Source organism: Callorhinus ursinus, unplaced genomic scaffold (assembly GCF_003265705.2).
Source record: "Callorhinus ursinus isolate GAN/ISIS: 27379988/994484 unplaced genomic scaffold, GSC_fseal_2.0 scaffold15, whole genome shotgun sequence".
In the NCBI taxonomy this organism is placed as follows: Eukaryota; Metazoa; Chordata; class Mammalia; order Carnivora; family Otariidae; genus Callorhinus; species Callorhinus ursinus.
The window spans coordinates 24,364,132-24,388,035 of NW_027397077.1; the positions used below are offsets into that span (position 1 = coordinate 24,364,132).

The 23,904-nt window shown below is 35.6% G+C and overlaps 1 protein-coding gene across 7 annotated transcripts in view; it reads right to left on the reverse strand.

Annotated features, from left to right (window-relative positions):
- Positions 1–23,904, reverse strand: part of UBA3 (ubiquitin like modifier activating enzyme 3) — a 27,912-nt gene continuing 4,008 nt past the window's right edge. Inside the window, exons 1-18 of one of the 7 annotated variants that reach the window (XM_025884728.2) lie at positions 23,794–23,904; positions 23,581–23,622; positions 21,631–21,751; positions 20,191–20,271; positions 16,591–16,673; positions 13,925–14,005; positions 8,767–8,810; positions 8,387–8,451; positions 7,929–8,084; positions 7,040–7,142; positions 6,611–6,724; positions 2,781–2,834; positions 2,247–2,283; positions 2,079–2,160; positions 1,665–1,765; positions 1,261–1,324; positions 1,098–1,152; positions 1–796 (exon numbers count right to left, since the gene is read on the reverse strand). In XM_025884728.2, the coding sequence (XP_025740513.1) occupies positions 708–796; positions 1,098–1,152; positions 1,261–1,324; positions 1,665–1,765; positions 2,079–2,160; positions 2,247–2,283; positions 2,781–2,834; positions 6,611–6,724; positions 7,040–7,142; positions 7,929–8,084; positions 8,387–8,451; positions 8,767–8,810; positions 13,925–14,005; positions 16,591–16,673; positions 20,191–20,271; positions 21,631–21,751; positions 23,581–23,622; positions 23,794–23,813 (1,392 nt within the window). In that variant the 5' untranslated portion in view covers positions 23,814–23,904 and the 3' untranslated portion in view covers positions 1–707. The remainder of the gene's footprint in view (positions 797–1,097; positions 1,153–1,260; positions 1,325–1,664; positions 1,766–2,078; positions 2,161–2,246; positions 2,284–2,780; positions 2,835–6,610; positions 6,725–7,039; positions 7,143–7,928; positions 8,085–8,386; positions 8,452–8,766; positions 8,811–13,924; positions 14,006–16,590; positions 16,674–20,190; positions 20,272–21,630; positions 21,752–23,580; positions 23,623–23,793) is intronic. The other 6 variants (XM_025884730.2, XM_073901531.1, XM_025884729.2 and 3 more) reach the window with 6 other exon arrangements.

The window sequence follows — 23,904 nt, forward strand, 5'->3', positions numbered from 1 at the left end:
TTGACAGTATATGATTTTATTAATAAATAGTGTGAAAGCATCAGTGATAACTGCCTGAACATTAAATTCTTCTAAACATCCATATCTTGGCTTTAATATTGTGCATATTGGCCTCTATGGCACAAGTAAACATGAAAATAGTTCCCATTTCCATGCACAGGTATTCAGCTATAACACCATTTACAAATTATTATGGACAAGGTAACCTTTGCAATAATTAATATTCATTTGGACAACCACAATTAAATGAATATTAAATCAAGCAAGAAATAGGCTATGTTCAATATGCTCTAGATGTCAGGGTGTCATATTCAATGTTATTTAAAACTTAATTTTCTTTTTTTCTTTAAAGGGGTACCTTTTCTCTATGTGGGTGCTCACATGAAAACTGAGGAATGCATTCTTTGACCACAGTAACAAAAGTCAGACACAAGAGAGTGCTTGTCCCTCCTCCTCTGAAAGAAGCAATACATTTGCTCATTCTCTCTCTCTCCAGGCATCATTTCCCATATTATTAATGAAAATGCTTACAAGTACCAACTCCAAAATTCTGTCTTCAAGGGGAAGTTACAAATTTAAAAAAGAGTGGTTCATTATATAAAAGAAGCCAAATTCCAGCAACACTAATGCTAAAAATGACATTAAATTTTGTAGCATCCACGTAATATATTTCCATGAGTTTTCTATTATGTGCAGGTTTATTTTCCTTAAGAAGTAAAATGAAGTTTGAATAGTACAGTCTGTGGTGTGGTGACATCAGCAACTGCCAGTTCTTGCCCATCAACGAGTCCCAATTCTAAAACAGAAAAAGTGTAATTAACCCAAGCAAAAAAGTCTCAACAAAAAGCACAACACACGCATACGTATAAAGTTTTATGTCTAGATAAACAGCAAAATCTAGTTCTCTTTAATCAAGGTAATATTATATTGGATTTCTTAGGGATTTTTTAATATTCTACTAAAAGAACAATTCTATTATTGATTCTAAAAATATAATTACAATTTAAAGGCATTAAACCTAGAATAAGCATTTACTACTTTTACCAAGAGAAAAAAAAAAGAAGAAATTGACTAGCAAATATATTCATTTAAAATACCTTTCAACGTCTTGGAGAGATTTGGCCTTGTTCGTTCTTCAATAGAGGTTACTGACTAGAAAATAAAATTATTTTAATGTAAAGCACATTAAATGAAATTAAACTTATAATTTTGTGGAAAACAAACAAACTAAAAAACAAAAAACAATCAAACACTGATTACCTGTAAGTAAAGTGTTCTATTTTTTCCCTCTAATGTGGCTGTGATGGCTGGAGATTTCATCTGCCTAAATATAATAATGAAAGAGGAAACAAACACAAAAAGATCACTTTTTAAAAACAATTGTTTTTTTAAAGTTTTAAAATCACAAAAGTATTTCTTTTTTTTTTTTTTTTTTTTAAAGATTTTATTTATTTGACAGAGAGAGATAGCAAGAGCAGGAATACAAGCAGGGGGAGTGGAAGAGGGAGAAGCAGGCTTCCTGCTGAGCAGGGAGCCCGATGCGGGGTTTGATCCCAGGACCCTGGGATCATGACCTGAGCCGAAGGCAGACGCTTAACGACTGAGCCACCCAGGCGCCCCCATGGAAGTATTTCTACAACAGAACAAAAGTCCACAACACTTACAGAGAAGCACTATTGGTTAAATAATCCAAAACCTCCTGCAGTTTAGCGGATGGAGAAAACTGAATATTTTGAGGAAGCTGGCTACAAGCTGGGCAGTTTTCCTACATATATAAAACACAACAAATCATAGTGGCACATGAACCAATAATAGTCTATAATGATGAACTGAGAATCAAATTGTTTTATAATCATGCATATTTCCTATGAACAAATTTTTGTTTTAAAATCTCCTAAATTATTATGCTACATAATATTTATTTCAGGCTATAGTGCAAAAGATACACAGTGAGTAGGTTCTAGAAGTTAGAAAATACTTAGGCTGTGGGCAATTTCATTTATATTTCTAACCTGTAATGAATATAAAAAAATCTAAGTATGCGTGATCAAAAAATTTTCATTAGTAATATTACTAACCTTTCTCTCTGCTTCAAATGTGTATGTGTACAGTCCATCTACATCATTGAATACCAAGTAATTATTAAGAGGAATATATGCACTGTAAAGAAAAATGGTTCATCTTTATGTAATTGAGCCAAGTCAAAACATCAATTTATATACATATTAAAAAATGAAATTCATTACCTTGTGGCTATTTTAAAAACCTCAGTGGCACACACAGCTGAAGAGGGGAGAAAATAAAGGTGCTTCAGCTCGATGCAAATTAGACATTTAAAATTTCAAGTTTTTTTAAAAATTAGTTATAGATAAACTTATAAGGCAATTGATTAAAAACAGATAAAGAATATACTCTCAAAAATGAAAAAGTAATAAATTTTATATTTGTTTTGTATAATCCAAGCAAGAGAGTAGCATTACATGCTTTCCTTCCTCTTCTTCAGATTAATGAGCAACCTGTTACCCTGATTAAAAGGAAAGATACTAAAATGTCCCCTTAATGCAGTGCACTTTATGACAGAATGTAAGACAAAATATATACAGATCCAACTGCTTGTTCTTTTTTGGACAGCTTAAAAATTACACCACCCACCTAAGAAGATATCAAATTCCTAGAACACCAGTTTTCTGAAACCAAGTAGCTGCAGAAATGTCAGTTTAGATAGTGAATCAAAAATTAAGGAAAGAAAACAAAGTTAAGTAGTGGCCATTTTTCCTTACCTGCAATGACTGCATTTGTAGAAGCTACTGCAGGAATGATTCGTTTCACTACTCCTGAAAAAAAATATACTGATTAAAATATGGTCATTTATTTTAAAGAATAGGTATCTTAAATTAGAAAATCTGATTATTAAATATCATTTTCCACAACTTGATTTTTCAGGTTTTCAAGTCAGAAAATAAGTTTAACAATGAAATGATCTTCTTTCACATTCCCATCATTTTATGTTCAGAATCTTGAACAAGTTACAATAGCAAAGAAAACTCTTCACTAAGCTTCAAATAAAGATGAGACAATATAATAATAGCTAACAATTAGAATGTTCCAGGCACAGTACGAAGAATAAGTAAGATAGGACAATTTTCATAACACCCTTATTAAGTTTCCTTACTCTGATTTTAAAGATAAGGAAAATGATATTGAGACAAATTAATATCCACAGTTACCTATCTAGTAAGTGATAGGAATGGCATATGAACTACACTCAGTGACGTGTGAATAAAGTATAAAGAATAAGAGTTAACTAATTTTTCTTCATATACTAGTTTCAGCCATTTGATTCCCCTAAATTTACAAGAAACAAAAAACTGCCCCTCATCTTCTCATTTCACTATGTAACATGGACTGTATTAACTGTACTTCTATTTCTACTGCATGTTTTCCATATATCAGTATTCAGAGATTAGGAATGAATAAAGCCCTACCTTACAGCATTTTTTTAAAGTAAAATATAAATATTCCCTAACTGTATTTGAATTGCTCATTTTAGAAAACAAAAACTTCAGGAAAAAGTAGCCATATTATCTTGGGGTGTGGGGGAGCACTTAGAGACGTGTCCCCAAGGCTTCAGGTGTAGGCAGGTTTCAAAAACTTCAGAAAAAAGCCAAATAATCTAAGACATGAAAGGAAGAACTGCAAAAGTTTGGAAAGCTATTTTAAAACATTAATTCTGACTATATGATCACATATAATTTCAGAGAAAGGGAAATAGGGAGGAGCCAACTTCGTAATAGTTAAACCGGAAGCTCTCCAGGGAACCACATAGAGCAAGATGTACTGAAAGGAAGAATAGGTAGTCACAGTGAGGAGCATCAGACATAGTGCCCAATAAGAGCCAAAATGGTAAAGAGTCCTCTCATCCCCTACCCCTTAAAAAAGCTGGACTTCACTTCCAATTTTGCTTCTGTACTCCTTGTCAAGGCTCTCAATCATGAGGCTCAAAAGTGCACACCAAACCTTGCTATAAAGTACAGAAAGATGAATGAGACTACATACTGAAATGAGTTTTTAGTTCCTGATCAGGACAAACAGAAATCATTTAATTCAAACAGTTACCACATGTACCCTATATGCCAAACTACTGTTCTAGGTGTTGTGCAGAGTAGCAGTGAAAATAAGCTATTTGCTCTAACAGAGCTTTCCTTCTGCTGAGGGAGATAACATGCAAATGAGTAAAACAATGTCAAATACTGAAGAGTTCTATGAAAAGAAACTAAAACAAGGTATATGGTAGAGTTGGCAACGATGGACAGAGTGGATGATCAGGGAAGACCCTCTCAGGGAGGTGGTAATTGAGCTGAAACCTAAAACCATAAGACCCAGCCATACAATGGCCCGGGGAAAGAGCATTTCTATAAACAGTAAGGGCAAAGGCCCCAAGGAAAGGATGTATGAGAGTGTAAGTATGAAATATTCTTTGCATAGAAAAATGAGGTTACCATTATTTCTGAGAAATTATAAAAACATCGATAGTGAAATGGCTCAGAAGTCATTTTCAGTTGAATGATCAAGTAAACTGGTTAACTTGATACCTGAGCGATAAGCAGCCAGCCTTAACGGGATCCAAGGAAGGACATTCCTGGCGTAAGAATCAGAAGTATTAAAGCTCCAACGCGGGATCGAGTTTGGTGTGTTCAAAAACAAAGCAGGTCGGAATAGGGGGAATATAGGGAGCAACAAGGAGTGTATAAGAATAGAATTATTAAATGACATCACTAGAAATCAGAAAGTATGAGGAAATAATCACAGAAAAGAAACGGCACATTTTCAAAAAGACAAAGGGGCGCCTGGGTGGCTCAGTTGGTTGGGTGGCTGCCTTTGGCTCAGGTCATGATCCTGGAGTCCCGGGATCGAGTCCCACATCGGGCTCCCTGCTCAGCAGGGAGTCTGCTTCTCCCTCTGACCCTCTTCCCTCTCGTGCTCTCTATCCCTCATTCTCTCTCTCTCAAATAAATAAAATCTTTAAAAAAAAAAAAAAGACAAAGCTTTTTTTCTGATGAACTCAGTGATAAACTTAGGACAAAAGTCTAGAAAGATGAACTACAAGTACCTAGATTAGGAAACAATGATCACTAGACTAAGCATTATGATTGTTCACTGAGACAAGTCATGTTGGACTCCATTTCTGTGACTAGTAACTTGGCCATGCACGGAAATGTGGAAGATAGTACATCCAGGCTTCAGGAGAGCAGTTAGAAAGGTCTCTTATGATATCCTTTGAACAAGACAAAGAAATAGGAAGTACTCACGAAGGCCTGATCAGGAGAATGAGAGAAACCTAAAAGGGCCTGACCAGAAGTATGATTCAAATGTCTGTTCTCAGGCAGTTCAGTCTTGTTAAAATTTTTAACTAATTATATGGAAAGGAGATAAAGCATGATTATCAAAATAACAAATGAAAAGATGCTGGAAAGAACAGGTAAGTTGCCAGGCATAACAGGGTATATACAAAAGGTTTAAGAATAAACTTGTAAAGACCCATACTTGAGTATAAAAAGACAAAACTACCACCTCAAAAAACTGCCAAACCTATAATGGGAAGATGGGGCTTAGGAACTGCATGTAGAGAGAACTTCTAGATTTCAGTGGACAGTGACCTTAAAGAAACAGAAGTATAGCACCAACATAAACAACAAAGAAACAACAAAAAACCTTGCTCTCCTCTAAGACTGCATCAATTATCAGAAGTCTATTTTAATCTCAGCATGCTGCATTCTAGCCTAGATAAGAGAAGTATGGATAACTGGAATATGGTTACAAAAAGAAAAAAAAAAAAAAAGGATGGGAACTTAATGTCAGCCAACATGTAAAAGGGTTATAGGAACTAGAAAAACTGATGACAGTGATTTGGAGGGAATGTGATTATTGTTCTATGTACATTAAAGGCTATTACTTAAAAGGAAATTTGATTTATATATGATGTACCCTGGGACAATACACAGACCAAACTAAAGATGGAGACTTCTGACAATATACAAAATAATTATCTTAACAGTCTCACCAAATGTGAAATAGATTGCCCCAGGAGGTGACACCTTCCTCTTCAGTGAAAGGTAAAATGAATGGTTTGACTTGGATGACTTAGGGCCTCTTCAATTCTAGTAAGATTCAGTGATTTTATTAAGTTCCTCCTAGGTGGGGTGCCTGGGTGGCTCAGGCAGTTAAGCGTCCGACTCTTGGTTTTGGCTCAAGTTATGATCTCAGGGTTGTGAGACTGAGCCCTGCAATGGACTCTGCACTCAGCATGGTCTGCTTGAGACTCCTTCCCCCTCTGCTCCTCCCCCACCTTACAAGAGCACGTTCTCTCTCTCAAATAAAATCTTAAAAAAAAAAAAATTCCTCCTAGCAAAGTAGTATGGATTCTGTCAAACTCTGTTCCATCCAACCAAATTTAGGACACCTGCAAACTATCATTTCCATGGTACCTTGACTGAATCTCAAATGGCCGGTACTATCTGAAATCACTTATCCATTATTTCCTTCAGAGCATCCCAACCCCTGAAAATGGGATTATCCCAAGGTTATAATTCCTGACAATTCACTACCTTACCTTGAGTGAGTCTATAGGTAACACCCCTAATATTATATTGTGATGCTCTCTCGAGGGACTTTTGGAAAATCCACTGAATATGATCAGGATCATCTCCATCTAATGGAACTCCTTCTGTTAGGAAAAACAAAAAACAAAAAACAAGGAGAGTAAGACAGAAACATGCAAACTTAAATCAACTTGTCTTTTAATGTAATTACACAAATAATATAAATATTTATGTAATAAATATTTACATAAATAAATAAATACATAGTCACCGTGAGGAGTATTAATGTAATTATAAACAGTGAGGAATTTAATATAATTATACAAATGAATAATATAAGTAAATATATATTTATTTACATAAATACATAGTCACAGTGAGTAATTTAATTATGTAAATTACTCTTACATAATTCCAGATTATGAAATTCATTTTATTACCTCCAAAAGGCTGCTCCTTAGGCCACTGCAGTATCCTTACATACTCAATACAGTGTTCTGGTAGCCTGGGCATAGATGCAATGGTGCACATGGGAAAATTAACCTAAAACCACAGTTTGTGCTTTTTAGTGGATTTTAAACAATAAATTATTTTAAAATGTAACTTCTAGTTCGGACTACTTCATAAAAGTAGATGGTAGGTTATAATTCTTCTTGGCTTTCCACTTATAAAAACATTTTATAACACATAATGCTTCTAAAACTAAAAGACAGCATCTGAGTCACTTGACTTATATTCATACAGGAATGTAGGTTTGCGCTACATTTACAGGGTATGTAAATTTAAGCTTTGTTAGATCATAAGAAGTGCTAAGTTCTCAAATCTGAGCATTTTATTATGTTTACATATTTAAATCTGAAGGTATAAAATAAATCAAAGCAAAAGCAAATTCAAAGTTATATCAATTCCAAGTAAATATGAAAAATACTATCTTTATTTATAAATCAAAATTCTAACTATTCCTTAAAGTAGGTATATAGCTTAAAGAGCCTCATTTTTAGAAGGATCATTCTCATCCCTGGTATCTTTATCTCCCTGAATCAATCACAGGCAAAAACCAAAGAAAATAGATTATAGCTCTACCCCAACATGTAAGAGTAATTGATCCCTTGATCCCTCTCTCCAAATGAAAAAATTAATACAATACAATGATATTCAGTTCCTATCTTTCCACAGAGCAGAATTTCATATTTTCTTTCTTAATCTTAGTATGATTTTTAAAATATGGTTACCCCTAATTAAAAATCCTCAATATTGACTAGACTTAATAATTAAGCCTAACTCTACCCCAAGAGACTACAGAACAAATGCAGGTACTTCTTTGATTACCTGTGGAGGATACAATTCTAGTGTACATTCAATACAAGCAGTCATTCCAGGGAGAATCACCCGGGCATTTCCTTTAAAACCTTCTGTACCCCCATCTATCAAAGGGACAATGGAGCTTGGATCTAATACACCATCTTCATAATTCAGAAGAGATATCTAGGAAAATTATTTAAAGGCAAGAGGGGAGTAAGAATTCAAAAAAAGGAACATGCTGTCAAGTAATTTCACAAATCAATTGCACTATTGGGTACTAGATTATCAAACCATGGGATCATTATATTAGCAATTTATATTCTCACTTGAAAATTAATGACTGGCAATATATCATGATGTACATCTACTTAGTTGAAAATTAAATAAACTGATTTGTCAAAAATATGGTATGGCATTTTAATTTTTGGTATGTTAAGAGCAGCAGCAAGAATTTCAAAAAACTGAAACAACACTAAAGTCTTTACCAGCATGCCATTTATCCATCTTCTGGCTATGATAGAGTCCAGTCCACATACTATTATATGAAATTCTATGGAAGAAAAAGCAAGTTTAGCTTTTAAAAATGCCACTGCACAAAATAATTCATTTTCTAAGAAACAACCCCCCCATGTTTTATTATAACACAAACATACACAGCTCCTAATCCTTGAGTAATCGTTACTCAAGACAGCATATAAAAATGCAGCTAATGATGTTGGCTAAGAATTAAAACAGTGGCATTCTCTGTTCAACCTTACTGAAAAGCAAACATCAAGAGATGAAAACAAATGAAGAAATAGCCTTCAAATAGCCAACAACTAAAATATAATAAGAACTTAGTGAGAATTTTAAGTGGACAACTTACGTCGATAGAAAGTGTCATTAAAATCCTGAATCTTGTTGAAATGTCTGAATGTAAGTAAAGGAACTTAAGCTGCTAAGTTTTTAATTTATAAAGGGAATTTAACATGCTATAAGGAACAAATTATAAATGTACACAAGAAATAAATCATCAATGTTCAAAGCAGTGGAATTCAGGGCATGTGACAAAATGAACACAACCCTAATTTGTGACAAAACCCCTTTTCTAAACACTCCTCTACTAACTACTTCGAGTAGTTTCTCTCATCCCTGAACCCCCATATTACATTTATGTCTCTGTTATACTTTCTACTCTGCTTCAGTTTTTATATAAAACCATACATCCTGGGAAAGCAGAGTGTGTGTCCTCAACCATTAGCACCAAGCAAAGGGCAATAATGCATTTTAGTGAAGGAAACAAGCACATTACAATTCCCATTTAGGCAGATGACTACAAGACTCAGAACACACAAATTAACACCTTAGGGTGCCTGGGTGGCTCAGTTGGTTAAGCGACTGCCTTCGGCTCAGGTCATGATCCTGGAGTTCCAGGATCGAGTCCCACATCGGGCTCCCTGCTCAGCAGGGAGTCTGCTTCTCCCTCTGACCCTCTTCCCTCTCGTGCTCTCTCTCATTTGCTCTCTCTCAAATAAATAAAATCTTAAAAAAAAAAACAAATTAACACCTTATACACCTTAAATGTATACAATGTTATATATCAAATATTTTCAATTAAAAGTAAGAGTTACTGCTGCAAAGCTAATTTAAAAAAAAAACACGTTTCCAATAGCTTTTTCAGGTACAAATATGATTTGTTATTTTGGGGGTAAGGGGAGGTATGAATTCTTTGCTCCTCTCTCAGTTTTCCAAGTCTCTTTTTACTCTACCAAACCCAATGAGCAGTCTTTCCCTGCCTGGAGGCTGCAAAAAGAACCCCATCAAAAATGGCTGTGGGTGTTAATCAATTATAGCACTTAATATTTTAACAGCACATGCATACAAAAAATTTCAATTTTTCTAATGGAGCAATTTTAATAATATATATACTTCCCCAAAATTATAATAAATAATCCATTATATATTTTAAAAAACCAAAATGGAGAAAAGAGACAATATAAAAATACATTTGTCCTAGATTTTTTTATCCTGGCCTACAAATAAAGCTATAAAAAATAGATTCAATTCTTGCCCTCACCCATTCAGGGTTCTTTTCTTTTTAAATGCTAGGCAAACAGGAGGCATTAGCTGCAACTAGAACAGGAAGGTCAAAAGAGAGCCAGATGCAGCCACTCTGGAAAACAGTATGGAGGTCCCCCAAAAAGTTGAAAATAGAGCTACCCTATGACCCAGCAATTGCACTACTGGGTATTTACCCCAAAGATACAAATGTAGTGATCCGAAGGGGCTCCTGCACCCCAATGTTTACAGCAGTAATGTCCACAATAGCCAAACTATGGAAAGAGCCCAGATGTCCATTGATGGATGAATGGATAAAGATGTGGCACATATATTTAATGGAATATTACACGGCCATCAAAAATATGAAATCTTGCCATTTGCAACGACGTGGATAGAACTAGAAGGTATGCTAAGCAAAATAAGTCAATCAGAGAAAGACAATTATCATATGATCCCACTGATATGTGGAATTTAAGAAACAAGACACAGGATCATAGGGGAAGAGAAGAAAAAATGAAACAAGATGAAACCAGAGAGCGAGATAAACCATAAGTGACTCTTAATCATAGGAAACTGAGGTTTGCTGGAGGGATGGAGGGTGGAGGGATGGGGTAACTGAGTGATGGACATTGGGGAGGGGTGTTGTAATGAGCACTGAATATTACATAAGACTGATGAATCACAGACCTATACCCCTGAAACAAGTATTTAAAAAAAGAGAGAGCGAGAACCAGAGCAAACAGGAATAGCAATAAGAGGACCCAGAAGCCACACCAAGAAATTCCACATCCTAGATTTCTATAAAATACCCGAAGTTCACAGATCTAACTTTTAGGGTATGCATGCATATTCTTCTTTTTCTTTCTCCCTATGGAGGCCTGTATTTACCTTTTTAAACATTTATTTTGAAATAATATAGATCCACAGGTTGCAAAGCTAGTATAAAGAGGTCCCATGTGTTTTTTTAAAGGCATGCAGTGTGACATTTTTATTCAACTTATCAAAAACTTTTCATGTGTATGACAACCCTACTACAAAAAAAAATATTTTAAATGCTTTTTTTTTTGGTTGGGTTTTTTTTCTTCTTTTTTATTGTTATGTTAATCACCATACATCATTAGTTTTTTTTAAAGATTTTATTTATTTATTTGAGAGAATGAGAGACAGAGAGAGCGTATGAGAGGGGGGAGGGTCAGAGGGAGAAGCAGACTCCCCGCTGAGCAGGGAGCCCGATGTGGGACTCGATTCCGGGACTCCAAGATCATGACCTGAGCCAAAGGCAGTCGCTTAACTGACTGAGCCACCCAGGCGCCCCACATCATTAGTTTTTGATGTAGTGTTCCATGACTCATTGTTTGTGTATAACATCTAGTGCTCCATGCAGTATGTGCCCTCTTTAATACCCATCACCAGGCTAACCCACCCCCCTACCCCCTTCCCCTCTAGAACCCTGTTTGTTCCCATGTGTTTTTCACCCAGTTTCCCCCCATGGTTACATCTTACAGGACTATAATCTCAAAACCACTAATACAACATTGATAAAACGAGTATGTACAGTTCTGTGATTTAAAAACTTGTGTAGATTTGTATAGCCACCACCACCATCAAGTTACACAACTATTCCATCACAGCAAAGCTCTTCCTCCTGCTACCCCTTTAGAGTCCCACCTCTCTGTCCCCTGACGCCTAATCCCTGGCAATCATTAATTTGTTCTCTGTCTCTAATTTTGTCATTTGAAGAATGTTACATAAATAGAAACATACAACATATGACCTTTTGAGGCTGGCATTTTTCATTCAGCATGTCTTTGATATCACCCAACTTGTTGCATGTTTTGTTAATTCCTTTTTATTGCTTAGCAATACTCCACAGTATGGCTGTACCACAGTTTAATAATTCACCTAGTGACAGATGTTTGGGTTGTTTCCAGTTTTTGGCTAATGCAAATAAAGATGCTATGAACATTCAAGAACAAGTTTTATGCAGACCTAAGTATTTGTTTCTCTGGGGTAATACCCAGGAATGAAACTGCTGAGTTGCATGGAAAGTTTATGTTCAGGTTTTTAAAAAACAGCCTATTTTCCAGATGACTATACCATTTTACATTTCCCACTAGGAATGTATGAGTGATTCAGTTTTTCTGTAGCTTTGACAGGATTTTATATTACTATTACTTTAGCTATTTGAAGTATGTAGTAATATTTCACTGTTGTCATAATTTGGATTTCTCTTATAGTGATGATGAACATCTTCTCATGTGCTTTTTGCTATCTTCTTTAGTGAAATGTCCTTTCACATTCTCTGTCCATTTCCTAATTGCATTGTTTTTTCACTGCTGAATTTTGTGAATTCTTTATTTATTCTGGATGAGTCTTCTGTCAGATACCTACTTCATAAATATATCCCATTCTCATCATTGTATCTCATTCTCTTAACAGGGTCCTTCACAAAGCAAAGATTTTAATTTTGATATAGTTCTATTTATCAATTTTTTTCTTTTATGGATACTTTTTCGATGTGATCTAAGAACTCTTCACCAAGCCCTACATCACAAGTTTTTCTCCTACACTGTCATCCAAAGTTTTAGATTTTATGCTTAATACATATGATGCATTTTGAGTTAATTTTTATAATTTTGAGGTTTGAGTTGGGATTCATATTTTTGCCTATGGCTATCCAATGGCTCCACCACAATTCGTCGATTATTATCCTTTCCTCCAATGAACTGTTTTTGCACTTTTGTCAAACATCAACTGGCCATATTTGCCTGTGGTTATTTCTGGTTTCTCTGTTTTACTGATGTATGTCTCTATCTCTGCTAACATCACCCAGTCCTGATTATTGTAGGTATAGTAAGTCTTGAAATTATACAGTGATTCCTCCCACTTTATTCTTCATCCGAATTGTTTTAATTTTTTTTAAGATTTTATTTATTTGAGAGAGAGTGCGTACAAGCGGGCTGGGGTGCCGAGGGAGACGCAGACTCCCCACTGAGCAAGGAGCCCAATGAGGGGGGCTCAATCCCAGGACTCTAAAACCATGACCTGAGCCAAAGGCACATGCTTAACTGACTGAGCCACCCAGGCGCCCCTCAAAATTGTTTGTCCTTCACCTTTCCATATAAATTTTAGAATAATCTATTCTGTATCAACAAAAAATTTTGCAGGGATTTTCACAGAAATTGTATTAAACTTGTATACAAATCTGGGGAGATATGACATCCTTACTATGTCAAACTGCCCAATTCTTGAATACAGAGTATCTTTCCATTTATTTAGACCTTCTTTGATTTCTTTCATCAGCATTTTGCGGTATTTAGCATACAAGTCATATACTTACGTTATTAGATTTACACCTAAATATTTCCCCCTTTTTTGAGCGGTTGTAAATCGCATTCATTGTATTTTAAATTTCATTCTCCACATTTTCACTGCTAGTATACAAAAAATACAACTGATTTTTGTATGTTTATTTTGTATCCTCTGGCATTTCCCAAATAGCAAAGCTCACCTCCTGAATTTCTATAAAACACTGGAAGTTCTCCAGATCTAAAGAACACTTCTTTTTAAAAACATACTTCTTGGAAAAATAAATTTACTCTGATACACGTTCCATTTGGTTAATATATACTGACTGTCTATTCAGTCTGCTACTGTAGGGAGACACAAAGATTAACTATAGCCAGACAAGGAACTTAATAGTCTAACATAAGAGATATGCAATTCAAGCTGAAATTAAGGGCAATAAACAGCACTGGCTATAAAAGCTTAATTTAAAAATTAGGGCAAAAAGTATTTATATAACCTTAAAGAAAAGACTGGAATGAATATAAAGCAAAATGTCACCAGTAGGTACCAGTAATAAGCTTACTGCTGATTTTTTTTTTTTTGGCTTATCTGTATTTTCTATGTTAAACACGTCTTTTATAATAAAGAAAACACAAAGCTTTAGAAAGTTAAGTAACTTTTTGTCAAAAGGATACGGAACTACATTGCAATTAGGAACTCTGTCATTTAGAAATTCTGCAGCAACTTCAGCCTTAGGTCTTCCAACATCTTTAGGCCTACAGGAAAAATTATATGTAAATTATCATTCATGATATAAATCTAGATGATCTATATAATTTATTTTCAGACATAAAAAATATTCATGGTGAGCTTATTTAGAGGATATTTAGAAGGAACACTTTTATCTAAATATTTTTGATGAGTAATTAGTCATTCAACATCAAACGTCAACGCTTGCTGATGTTCCAAATTAAGTATTTACAAGTACTGACAAGTCTAATTATTTCTTAAATGAAAATAGAAAACAGTGCTTCCCCCCCCCCCCCCCCCCCGTGGAAAGCATAACAATGGCATGCTTCCTGGCCACTTCTCACTGTGGCATTTCCCAATGTAAAATATTATCCCACACACAGAGCCTTCCAAATCTGCCCTGAACCCCAGAACCTCAAGGTGTTACTATGGAGGTCTTGGCTGAAACACACACAGGATTCATTCTGGAGATACAAATACCTTCATTTATCCTCTTCTTCCTGGGTGTGCTGATTAAACAGTAAATTTTATGTCCCAAACGAAGCCATAAGCATGTTTTTGAAGAAGAAATAATGCCAAAGGCATTATCTAAAATTGCAAATGACCTGAACATTCTTAAGAAACTAAAAACAGAAGACCTCAAAACATCACTTCTAGATAAGAACCATAGCTATAGATAGAAAAGGACACAGAAGTCTCTCTTCTAATCTCAGTACAAATGGAATTTTCTTTCATAGTACTTCCTCATTCTCCTCACAAAAGTAAATCACTCCCTCACACATACATAGTAAGTGCTTCATTACTACTTTTTCACAACATTTTTCATTAGCTACAGAGGTCTATCATACCCACTAGACTATGAACACCTGGAAGACAGTAACCATAGTCTTATCTCTTTATATTCCTTCATATATAAGCACAGAATACTTTAAAAATAAATGAAAATTTTTAAAAAAATCAATGTTCCTAATAAAAATTACTTTTTATTTAAAATTGGAATTTTAAAGAAAAATAATTTAACAGGTCGATTTTCTTCTCTCCAATGAAGCAGTGTGCTCCTCTTGATTCAAAGCTTCTGATAAGAGTTTTATTCTGACTTTGTCCTATAACTAGGCTCTAGTTATAAATCAAGGAACCTGATTTCAGTACTGCATTCAACCACTCTGGACAGAGCTCTTTTGGTAAAGGGGATAAAGGAGACTTTCAAGATTCTTTTATGTTGTGGATTATATGTGCTTCCACAGTAGATCCCAAATAAAAAAACTCCTAGATGGTTTCTGTGGAGACTGCTAATTTACCTTTCCAGAATTAGGGGATCAGACTGTTCCACCAAAAAACTGCACTTTGAACAAAAAGGCCTTTTACAGGCATCTTTGCAGGACACCTTGGCCTAATTGCTTAATCTTGAAAACAAGTACCTGCCCTGAGGGCTGCTCTGAGATCAAAGGAGGTAATATGGATAAAGAGTTTAGGAAGTGTTTACTACAACCTAAGCACTCAGCAAATGTTAACTATCATTATGATTTTCAATCATTATTTTAGCTACAAACTAAAGGGTATGGCCTATTATCAAAAACCAATCAACTCAGTGTTATCTTTGTTAGAGCATTCATATACTAAAAATGTGTCAGGATCCACAAAGTTTTCTGTAGCGAAGGGTAATTTTAAGGGTTAAAAAATAAATAAATCAACAAAAAAATAAAACCTAAACATTAAACGTAGAGTTCACATTGCAATTACAATACTTCCTTAATCTGACTTTGTTTATAACCCATCCTTCAGCCTCTTTAATATCTTCCACAAAGAGAGGTTTCATGCCTATCCAAAAATTTAAATTTACCTTCTCTGCTAACCTAACCTTATAATGCATACCTCCAACTATCTGAGCACTTCCTGCTAATAATCTAATCACTAGAGAGAAAAATAAAAAGTCCTTATCTCTCCATATGTATAATTCTTTGACCAATGACACTTATATCTGAGCTTGTCAAATCTCTAAATGCTACATACTAAAATTCACTAATGAACCTCTCCTCCTGGCTACATATATGCCCACCTGCAGTTTGTAAGTCATTTCTAACAACCCATTCCTAGATGCTTTCTATATTTCATGTTTGTCTATGATAATTATCCCTTTATTCCATTTCAACTGCTCCTGGGTTTTCTCTAACTGTCCACTTTTTTTTTTTCTGTAAGAAAGTCCAAACTCTCTCACAACTTCATTGCCCCAGTGTCACCATACAATTCTTGGCTCATAAGTCCCCACCAATATATCTCACTAGGGCCTAATATTCCAGCTACTGTTCTCTTATGAAATCAATAGAAGGAAAAGAGCCCTGCTCCATGTCTTCAGAACACAATTATCCCCCAAATCACATAACCCATTTGGAAATCTCTTTAAACAACAACAACAAAATCATATATTTGTTTATAAAACTAGTTTCACCAGAATGCTCACAATTTTCTTGCAAACTTTTACCTAAAAAGGGAGTGGTAGTTATTTTTAAAATAAAATTAGTGTTACCCTCTCAGTTTTAAAAAAATAATTAAACTACAATGTACTCAAATTCAAGTGATTATCAGAATTTTAAACTAAGATCTTAAAACTTACCTAAATAAAAACTGCCTATTTAGATTGGAAACATCTATAGTGTCCATGTCTATAACATGAATCTGTCTAAAACCAGACAATGCCTGTGGGAATAAAAAAAATCCAATTAAGCAGAAGTTTCCACACATTTGAAATTTTAATATTTGTTTTCAAGGTAGTCCTAAATTTATAAATGCTCAATAATAAATTCTACATAATTGTATTCAACGGTTAAAGAGTCTTACAAAGTATATAAAAGTCAGGGTTCTTGTAAACGTCAAAAATGTGTTAACTACTCAGTCTATAACCAAAAGAGAACAACTCAAAATTTCTACAGTTGTTTTATAATCCCATAAACGCATTTGTAAAGTTTGTTGTTTTGCTGCTGCCGCCAGATGTTTTAATTTTACAAGTCTTACTAATTAACTGAACTTGCTATTCTTTTTCAGAATACTGTTAAGCAATTCCTACAAGTTTTATCTTAGTTTACGTAACATTAAGTATGTCAGGATTCAGAAATAACTATTAGAAGTTGTATATTATGAACACACATATGTACACAGCACATGTAAAAGGAATATCTTAAAAGTATTGAGTCAAGAACAAGCAATCAAAAAAGCTAGGGAAAAGCAACAAACTGTTGCAGTACAACCACTGCTCAAATTTACCAGCAGAAGCAAAAGATTAAAAAAAACAAGCCTCAATAATTAATCATGCTTTTCTGGTCTTGGCCAGTTAAGCAGTCAAATTAAATCAGGTGTCAATAATTTCCCTACTTTTTGGCCCCTCTTATAGCAAGAGATCCTCCAGAGTTGTCTATACTTGCTTTCTCATATTCCTGTCTCACACATACACTAAACAAGCTTTCATCACTCCCACCACTCTGCAGAAAACTGCTCGTCAAGGTCACCAGTGACTCCCATGTTACTACTTCCAATGACAATTTTCAGTCTCTCTAATCTTACCCACCTGAAGTATCTTTAAAATACATTCTTCACTTGGTCACTACACTCATGAGAAATCTGAACATTAAAAATTGGTTTCCAGTTCACCTCACTCAGGAGTTTTCCTCCTACTTTACTGGCTAGAATTTGGAGTGCCCTTGTGCTTAGTTCTGGTTAGTGCTGGTGATCTCCTACAATCTTATAAGATAAAGCATCATCTAACAGACATCTCAAACTTAACAGTTTCCAAAACCAAACTCAATCATCCTTGCTCACCAACACCACTAAATCTATTCTTTTCCCAATGTCTCCCATTTCAGGGAATGCTAACTCCATCTTTCCAGGTGCTCAGTGGAAAAACCTTGTCGTGTCATCCTTGGCTCCTCTCTCATGTTCCACAACTAATCCACGAGTGAATCCTGTTAACTCCAACCTCAAAACATATCCATCATCTGACTGCCTCTCACCACCTCCAATGCTACCATCTTGCTCCAAGTCATTGCCACCTCTTGCCTAGATGACAACAACCTTCCAACCAGCCTCTCAGCTTCCTGCTCTGTTCTTCCTTGAGTCTTTTCTCCGTACATCAGGCACAGTGAACCAGGTTAAAAGTCAGATCAATCAACTCATCTGCTTAAATCTCTCCAAAGACTTCCTGACTCAGAGTAAAAGGCAAAGTTTTTACAGTAGCCTCTAAAGCCATTTGTAATATTCACTCTGAGCCCTTCCATCTCCCATTACCTCTCGATAGCCTATGGGAAACTGCTCACCCTTGCCCATTTCTGCTTTAGCTATAATAACCTCCTTGCCTCCTAGAACATAAAAACCACACTCCCACTTCACAGATTTTGCACCAGATGTTACCTCTGCCTAGAATATTCTTGCTCACCTCTCTGCTCAAATAGCATCTTTTTGTAAACCACTTCCCTCCCACCAGGCTACCTATCTTCCATTCTTCCTTTCCCCATAGCATTTATTACCATCTGACATACTATGTATTTTATTTGTCTTTTTCCTTCCATAAGCCCCACAAACACCTGTCAGTATTTTTCAATACTGTATCTTTAGCCTTCAAAATGGTGCCCGGCATATGGGGGGAGGTGGTTCTATAACTATTTTCTCAATCAATAATATTAATGTCATATTCTTTTTTCAGAATGAGCCTTTGGGGGGGACCTACAGTCAATTTAAAAAACCATGTACATTTCTCATATATTTATGTCTGAAATAAGCAAAATAACAAGTGGTAATTGAAAAGCTTTAGTTTTCTTAAGACATTACAATGCAATAAATAACAAGGCCATTCCTAAAGTTGCTTGACGACTATTCCTCAGATCTAATCTCCAATTAATTTACACTTAAAATCACTGTATGTCATATTTGCAAGTAACAGCTTCATAATAGAAAAAGTTAAGCATTAGAGGATTTTTACATAGAATGCCTACCAAAACCACTACCCATCCTCCATAAATCCTTCCCTTCTAGAACTCTTTGGTACTCCAAGGGTTTTTATGTTTGAGAAAATTCTGTCATTCTGGCACCCCATCCCATAGTACATCATACATAATGCTATTTATTTTGTGTAAGACTTGTCTCTCCAATGAAATTTGAAATTCATTAAGGACATAGACCTTGATGACCTACAATCCCTTCAGAACTGAGCACAGCAGTTAAGTACCAAGAAGCATATTAAGTTTCTGCAGTTACACTAAGAGTGACATTAATATTTTCTTAGCAAAATGAATGTAGCTGTTGACATTTAAACTGCAGCCACAAGGCCAACTTTTTAGGTCCCTCTGGCTATGTGACCTGATTCGCTGTCTAAGGATTTCCTCTAGGATTTCCTATTTTCTACACACCACTGAGAAGGCTGACATACAACACCTTAAAATCAATTCCTCCCCTATCCATTTTTATTAAGTAAACCAATAAAGCCTTATAAAAAGCTATCTGTGGTTATGAAAAGTCAGTAAAACTAGTAAGTCACATATTATGGATTTCAAACCAGTATATAGAAATAGCTTATCTAAAAAGTACCACCTCTTAAGATGATATTCAGTGAAAACAAACTGACCCAAAAAAAAGCTTAGCTATCCCAAATTTTATGTTTGATTAAGTCATGTAATGACCTAATAGTTCAGTGAAAAGCACACCTAAGAATTAATGACCTGGATTAGGTTCTAGGAATATCACTATTCAGAAAAACTCAGGCAAGTCATTTAACATCTCTAAACCTCAGTTTCTCCCTCTATATAGAATGACACAATATCCTAGGCACCTAATCGGGTTATTTTGAGGAACAGGAGAAATAATTCTTTTTTTAAAATTACATGTTAAAATATGAATTACCAGTTTTGTTATTTACATCACTGAAATTAATGACTGCTATGCAAGAGGAAGCACAAAGATTTGTTTGATAAAGATCAGAGAAGAAAACAAGAATTTTCTATCAATGACTTTATAGTTGAGGACTTTATAGAGCATAAAAAGTTCCATAGTTATATCATTATTTTAATTACTATCTCGAATTTGACCTGCTAAATTTATCTAACAAAGGCTCACAGGAAAAAAGGTTAACAATCATAATAAAGAAATTTCCTAGTACTAGAAAAGGAAAAGAAAAAGCTTTAATTATCACAGAGAAAAAAATACATTTATATATATATATATATATTACCAGATTTTTTAGGAGCTCACATCCTAAGCCACCAGCTCCAATGACCAGAACTTTACATGTATCTAACAAAAACTGGAGAGACTGTAAAGAATGAAAAGGCGTATTAAAATCTGGTTGATAATAACCATAAGTACCATCAATAAAGCAATAAGCCATAAAACAGTTTCTGACGTTTCCATGAAAAATGCAATTGAGGATAAAGAGCAGACTTTGTATTTAATAAATTATTTTAAATTTATGAACAAGGTAGAACCAGAATTTCTGTAATCTAATGATTTCAGAGGGTTTCAATTTTAAGGTTTTTAAATTGACTTTAATTTTATTGAATTAAAAGGTTATTTCCAACAAGAAAAACTACTATACCTAGTTAATTAAGACTTATCTTTTCTTTAAACTTTGAAAGGGGATGAAAATATCAAATTTATTTAACTGACTTGCTAAAAAGAGAAAAGTATAAAAACCTTAAGAACAGAGGCTCAAGCACCGCACAAGGTGTTTAAAGGTTTTAAGGTAAAAAGGTAAGAAAATAATTGCTGCTTTTGAACACAGTGAGTGAAACTTATAAAACAAGAGATGACAGGAAGAAAAAAAAGAGTAAACTCTTAGAAAATTGTACATCAGCAGAAATACAATTTAAAACAATGATCTAAGAACAGTACCGTAAATTATCTGGCAAAAAAAAAAAAAAAATTCAGAAGCACAAGAAAATATGGTGGAGTATCCAAAGAAACACAAAATACTTTCAATTCTGTCCAAGATTAAAGGAGAGAAGTTAAACTGATGATACAGTGAATGAAACCCAAGAGTCTGTACCTTAATTTTAGGAGTGGCATAATACTGCTATTTCAAAACAACATCTCTTTATAAACACAAGACAGAAGAATTAACTATAAAGAATATATTTTCTACCTTGCAGTAAAAAATAAGTTGTATTTAGTTGAACATTTGCCTTATGTCAAACACTACCAGTCCAAAATTCTATCCCTCTATTATACAGCAGTCATATGATTTTTAACATGCAATTAATTATTTTCAATTCTAGGTAAAGATGCTCATTTCAACTAAATTTCAAAATTTAAGCAAGCACATCTATATTTCTATCAAATTTAATTTCTCATAGTAGGGTTAAAAAGGGGACTGTGTCTCAAAAGTCATTTTAAAACTGTAATTCTCAGTGAAATATAACTCAGAATCTTAAATGAGATTATGAAGTTATTTTACTCTTGAGAATTTTCAACATATTACATGAGAAATGTGAAAATAATGACTCAAATATTTGTCATTCAATTATAATCAGTTGCAAATATTCAATTTAGTATTTTAAGGTAACTTATACAATTGTTAATAGTTTTATTAAAGAGCAAACTAAAGAGAAAGCATTTTATTATTTTTGAAACATAAAACTATTAGAGGAGTTATTTAAAAATAAACATTTCTCACTTCAGTGCTGGGTTCGAAATCAGGGTGTGTGAAGGGTCCAGATCGCTCGAGGAACTTCTTTACATGGTTCCAGCGACCTTCCCAGTCTCCAGTGTCCCCACACCCACCATCAACAGCCATTCTGCACAGAACACAGTAAATTCAGCTGCAAAGATCAGTAGGAAAAAGCCACACCTACAACTATTATGGTTTCCCCAAATGAAAAAGTAACTACACCAAACCTGCTCAAATAAAAAGGGAAACATCAATGTGGTTATGCTTATGCTTTGAACTTTTCTCTTGGCTATTACCTAGTTCATTTAATGTTAAGAACTACACATTTGATGAGATAAATCAGTCTACATGTTTCTGGGATCCTAAAGCACCCCAAGATCAAACTTGGGATATTCTTGGTCAACTGGTGAGAAATGGGCTTCTCCACATTTGGAATTTATAAAAGATCACTGTGAACTTCCCCAGTTTGTTCCAACAACACACTTGGATCAGGAAAAAAAAAAAAAAGAAACTCCACTTTCATAATAGTGAAGCTTCAAATCTAATATAATTCATGTATCCTTTCCAAGTTTGAAAGATGTGATTTAATGATTATTTTTGATGAGAACATTCACACATTTTTCCCTGAAAGAGATCCCAATTTTCAAAAAAGAATCTTTTAACACTATGAGGTGTTGTTTCCACTCAACACAAAAGAAGTTTGGGGTTACAATTACACTACAGATAGGCACTGCCATCTAAAAACTTTTTAGAACATACAACTGAATAAAGAGGGACTCCTCTAACAAATGTATTTTTTACTCTCTGCAAGATTTATGTTTGGTTGTGATTATTTTTAATTTTCAAATTTCCTGTAACCCACAGTTTCTACCTCCAGATGTATTAGTAATATCCAATTTTTACAAGTATTGCCTAACAATAAAGACCAAAGCATTTGATGTCAAGCTGGGTCTGGTTCCACAACAACATTGTGACCTTGAGCTGATTATTAATGGCTATAAATCTCATATGTTAAGTTGTCTGGAGCTACGTCTTAAGGTCAGAACAAGGATAAAGAGATAATCCACATAGAGGCCTTAGTACAATACCTGCCATACAGTAAGCATTCAAGCCTTTACTGTCATTTTAAGCAAAGGTGGAAAGGAAATGAAAGGTGGGAAGGAATGTGAAATAAAGCTTGTCATTCCAATCCTTTTGCAACTGAAATTAAACTTTCGGAGGGAGATACATAAAGACTAAAACACGCTACTGGGAACTGGCACAGAAACTACTAACTCACCACACCCACTGCAAGAGTACCTTCTACTCCTCCCATGTAGGGAGAAGAAAAATTATGTGGCGTGGGCCAGGTTAGAAAACAGATTAAATCTGTCTCACCAGCACAAAACTAAACATTTGATAAAAAATAGGGTGTGTAATAAATGGAGAAAATAAACTCTTTGGAGTCAATATCAACCCTTAAGAGCCAACTATGTTGCAAAAATGAAGTGCTTAGTACAAAACCTTACAGATAAAGTTCTCATAAAAAGTTTGCAATAATACTATTGTCTCGTAATAATACTATTACGAAAGGCCAAAAAGGGCCTAGTGTCCGTTTCACGTGTTTAATAAAGATTCCCTTTTCACAAGGTCACGGCTATGACAATTTGGGGTGGAGGGGGGGTGGGGGCTCAAGGGTCCTTCCGCAAGACCTTTGGGTCAAGTACCACCCCGGCGGGCCGGTGCCGGGCCTGCTGCGGTGGACCCCGGGCCCGGCGCCCGCCCGAGATACAGACGAGGAGCGGCCCGCCGGGCCCCTGGGGCTCCGGGATGGGGGTCAGGGGATGAGGCCGCGCGGCCTGCGCTCCGGGTGCCCCCCTCCCAGCCCCCCGGGCCCGCTGCGGCTGGTCCCCTAGGCCTGGGGTGGGGGGAGGCGGGGGTCCCCGGAGAGGGCCCCGGCCTCCCGGCAGCACTAACTTCTCAGCCAGCAGCTCCTCTATTCTCCTTCTTTTCTTCTCCCTAAAAGAAAGAGAGAATAAAAGAAGGGTCAGCATCACGCTACACACCGGGCGCCGCGAGGGGACGGGGCGGGGGGGTGGGGGGACCCCGGGTGGCGGCGGCGACCGCCCACCGCCGCGCTCTCTCACAACCCAGCCCGGCCCCGCACGCCTGCAGATCCAGAGTACTTACGGCTCCTCGCCATCCGCCATATTGTTCCCCGCCTCTTCCCAGGTGCCCCCACGGCGGGCGGGGCGGAGGGGCGGAACGAGGCGAAGGGGCGGGGCCGTCAGGGAGAGTTGG